Below are 4,223 nucleotides of genomic sequence, written 5' to 3' on the forward strand. Positions count from 1 at the left end.
TGATGGAAGATCTGCTATGAAGTCTGCTCTGTGCTGAATGCATTTCATGCATATTTTGCATTTACAACAACTCTGTGAGGCAAATACTGCACTACAAAAAGAAAAAAAACCCAAAAAACCAAAAGTCATTATTTAAGCATTTATTAAGCATGCCGAAATATGGGGAGCAGTTTTAGATGAGGGTTCTGCAAGGAGCAAGAGCTGAAAGGTTTTATAAACTTTGAGTGGAGGACCGCTCAAAGTTTAGTTCTGTTCTGAGAATTGTTCACTGTTCAGACTCACAGGAAGTGTTACTGAATGAATTGAATTAATACCAGGAGAGAATGTGGGAATAGGAAGATAAGACCTTAAAGTAACAGGGATTGGCAACTCAATTTGCATTTAGAATTAAGGGGTGGGGAGGAACATTTGGAAGTGATTATTCTCTGGGGATAGCTGAGATGTGTTTTGATTTCCTATGATTGCTGTGACAAGGAAAAAATTCTAAGATGCCCTAAATTAAATTACAGCAGCCCAGAGAGTGGAAGGAAGAGACAGGAAAGGTAAATCAGTTCACAACTGCAAGGCAAACCCAACAAAAGACTGTCAACTGTTGTGAATGTATGTTGGAACTGTAAACTAACTTCCCGGTGGCCATTAGCATGATTGCAGACAGTCATTGTACCAGTTTGTACATTTGAACTCGAGTAGCTTCTGTAACCTGAGAAGTATTCAATTATTGAAACATTTATATTAATATATCTTACTTTCACACAAGAAAACGATGAGAACTGCATTTCTCATAATCCATTAGGATTGTTTTTGTAAGTCTAGTAAAGATGGAATATGAAGTAATCAAAGACCTGATAATGACAACATGTGGCACAGAAAATTATTTTGACAAAATATGGAATCTTTGTCCTTTAGGCAAGTTACTTAAAAGATAGAAATAAAACACTTTCACAAACTTATCAAGAGCAGACCAAAATATCAAGAAAATTTCATTCTTATAGCAGATGAGAGAAAATTAAGTTTTAGTTTTACATAAGTACACCTTATTGCATGGGTAGGGGAATCACATTTTTTCTAGGGGATCAAGAGAAGCTTTCCAGAGAAAGTGTTGTCTGACATCATTTAACCTGTCTGTATTAGATTCCCTCTGCTGCCCTAACAAGTCACCACAGACTGAGTGGTTAAGGGACATACATTTTTTATTTTAAAGTTTTCTAAGTCAAAAAGTTTTATGTAGGTTTCACTGGGCTAAAGTCAAGGTGTTGACAGTATTGCATTGCTTCTTGGAAGTTCTAGGAAAATATCTGCTTCATTGCTATTTCTAGCTTCTGGAAGTGCCCACACTGACTCATGATCCACTTCTTCCATCTTCAACACAGCAAAGTTGCATATCTCTGACCATTACCTCCTAGTCACACTACTCCATGACCACAGCCCAGAAAGTCCTACCAGATCATGTCATCTCAAGGTCCTTAAGCTAATCACATCTGCAAAATTCCTTTTGCCATGTAAGGCAACGTAGTCACAGTTCCCAGGATTTGGAGATAGACATCTTGGGGACTATTATTCTGCCTGTCATCTCATCTCCTCTGAGGTCACATTTTCTTTTGTGTGAAGTGTCATTCCAGCCCAGTGGAGTGATCCTGCCTCCCTTCCTCTATTTATCCCCTTACTCCAACCTGGAATGTTTTTCCTGTTAACTTCAGATTATCTCAAACTATTTAATGTCTTTCCAAACTAAATCCTCCCATAAAATTATTCCCATCCACTTCAGCTCACAATGATCCTGCCTTTTTCTATCATCCTGTGGTAAGTTTTGCCTTGAACCAAACAAGTGATACTTTGAACTATCATTTCCCTTTTAATTCCCAGTTCTGTTTCTTCAACGTTGCTATAGTTTCACAAAAATGATGAGACATTAATGAGCACTTATTATGGAGCATGTGCTCTTGTAAGCATAATGAATGTAATAATTCGTCAAGTCTTCCAATGTCTCTGTGAGCAAAGTACTGTTATTATCCCCATTTTACAGATGATGATATTGAGGCACAGAGAGGTAACAAAAAAGAAACTAAAAAGAAGACAAACAAAACAGAACAAAACAAAACCCACTTGTCCAGATGAACAAGATGTAGATCTGGCTTTGAACCTATGTCTCAGGATCCAGAGAGCACACCACTTCGCTTCACCCAGGCTGCTGCTCGGTATTTAATACATTACTCTCTGTGGAGGCAAAATGGATCTGTTGCTTCAAGGAAATTCTCGAAGGGAAGAAAGCATTATTTTTTCAGGAATCCTCTGGTTGAGGAAAATCCTGGGACAAATGCCAATGAAATCACTTTAATTTTTTCCCTGAGGAATAAACTCTTGAGGTTTTAGTTCTTCAGAGACGTGGCTTTACATCATTTACAACTATCAGGTGCATGTGTCTCTGATTTTGTGCCGGACGTGTCAGCGTGTCAGGCTCATTAGTATGGAAACCTATCACCTCTACTAAATGCTCAGGACGCCATTTCTGTTGCAGAAGGTCAGTACCAAGAAAGATATTGAATCTTTCTGATCAAGACCAGAAAACTCTGGGCTTTGCCATTCATCTTGAAGCAGTTAAAAGGAAAACAAAGGATTCCCTTGAAGATGTATCTCTCATTTTGGATAAAAAGAAAATTTGAGATATGATGGAAAGACTTCAGTTGACTTAGACTTTTGTGAGTGTGAACTCACCACCCAGGTACTCCAGAGTGGTCTTTGGTGTTCCATCCAGCTCTTCAGGACAGTAATCATCGATTTTTTGAACTTGTAAATGTTAACCTCTTTATTTGAATTAATGGTTGGTGGAAAGTTTTTCACTGGCATTAGCTTCAACTCGAATCCTCTATTTTTAATTTGCAGTGTCATTCTGTCTTCAGGTTGGTCAAAGGGTAAATATGTCTAATCTATTGTTTAGAGTGCCGTTTTTTGATAAACATAACAATGATTACGATTTGTTACTGTATAATCTTCTCCATGACAAATAACCTATCAGATATTTGTATACATTTTCCCCTCTAAACCTTTATAAAAGAAATGGATTAGTAACTGCAAATGTAAATGCTGTCTTCAGAATATCTACATGTTATTATCCATTTCAATCAAGACAGGAACTGAAAGGGCTTCATCTATGTTCTGGTTAGTATATCCCAAATGTCCATTATTAGGATCTGAAATTTTCATAATTTCTTATAATAAACAAAGGCAATATATTCCTAGCTGGGTATTATTATACTATCATGTAGTAAAGATGAAATACAGACTAAATCTAATTTCAAATACAATTTTAGAACCCAAAGGAGTTTTAGATTTCTAACCCCTTAGAAATCTTAGATTTAGAACCCTTTTTCGGTTTCAGAAGCTACTGAATCACATCCTCATACCCCAGAAAATCATGTATGATTTGCCCTAATTTACATGGTACCTGTGCATAAATGGCAGAAACCAGTACGTTCAACCATCCGTTATCATAACTGCCTCAGACACACATAAAAAAACTTGTAGTTAGTTTAAAGAACTATTTTGTATGTGCCAACTGATTTTTAAAAGTTAAAATGTATTTTCTGTTTGTTATATAGGTTATAAATGAACAATGGAAGACAGGAATCAGACGACAGTGACTGAATTTCTATTTTTGGGCCTCACAGATCATCTCCATCAGCAGATTGTCCTCTTTGTCATGCTTCTCGTCGTCTATCTTGTCACACTGGGAGGGAACTTGGGCATGATCACTCTCATACGGATCGATCCCAGACTCCACACACCCATGTACTTTTTTCTCAGCCACTTGTCCTTTGTAGACACTTGTTCCTCTTCTTCCATTGCCCCCAAGATGCTGTGTGACATCTTTGCAGAGAAAAAAAACATCTCTTTCATTGGTTGTGCTGCACAGTTGTGGTTCTCTGGTCTCTTTGTGGCAACGGGATGTTTCCTCCTGGCTTCGATGGCATATGACCGGTACATGGCCATCTGTAAGCCCTTGTTGTATACACTCATTATGTCCCAGAGGGTCTGTGTGCAGCTGGTGGTAGGGCCTTATGTCATGGCTCTTGTAAGCACCACGACTCACACAGTTCTCACTTTTGGCTTACCCTTCTGTGGTTCAAATATTATCAATCATTTCTTCTGTGATATTTCACCACTGCTTTCACTGGCATGTGCAGACACCTGGATCAATGAGTTAGTGCTTTTCATCTTGGCTGGAG

At 38.0% G+C, this 4,223-nt stretch overlaps 1 protein-coding gene across 1 annotated transcript in view; it reads left to right on the forward strand.

Annotated features, from left to right (window-relative positions):
- Window positions 1–3,610: 3,610 nt before the first annotated feature.
- Window positions 3,611–4,223, forward strand: part of LOC105310307 (olfactory receptor 5G3-like) — a 981-nt gene continuing 368 nt past the window's right edge. Inside the window, exon 1 of the mRNA XM_023526664.1 lies at window positions 3,611–4,223. This exon is cut by the window's right edge and continues 368 nt beyond it. Coding sequence (XP_023382432.1) covers window positions 3,611–4,223 — 613 coding nt within the window.

Source organism: Pteropus vampyrus, unplaced genomic scaffold, assembly GCF_000151845.1.
Source record: "Pteropus vampyrus isolate Shadow unplaced genomic scaffold, Pvam_2.0 Scaffold2027, whole genome shotgun sequence".
Taxonomy (NCBI): Eukaryota; Metazoa; Chordata; class Mammalia; order Chiroptera; family Pteropodidae; genus Pteropus; species Pteropus vampyrus.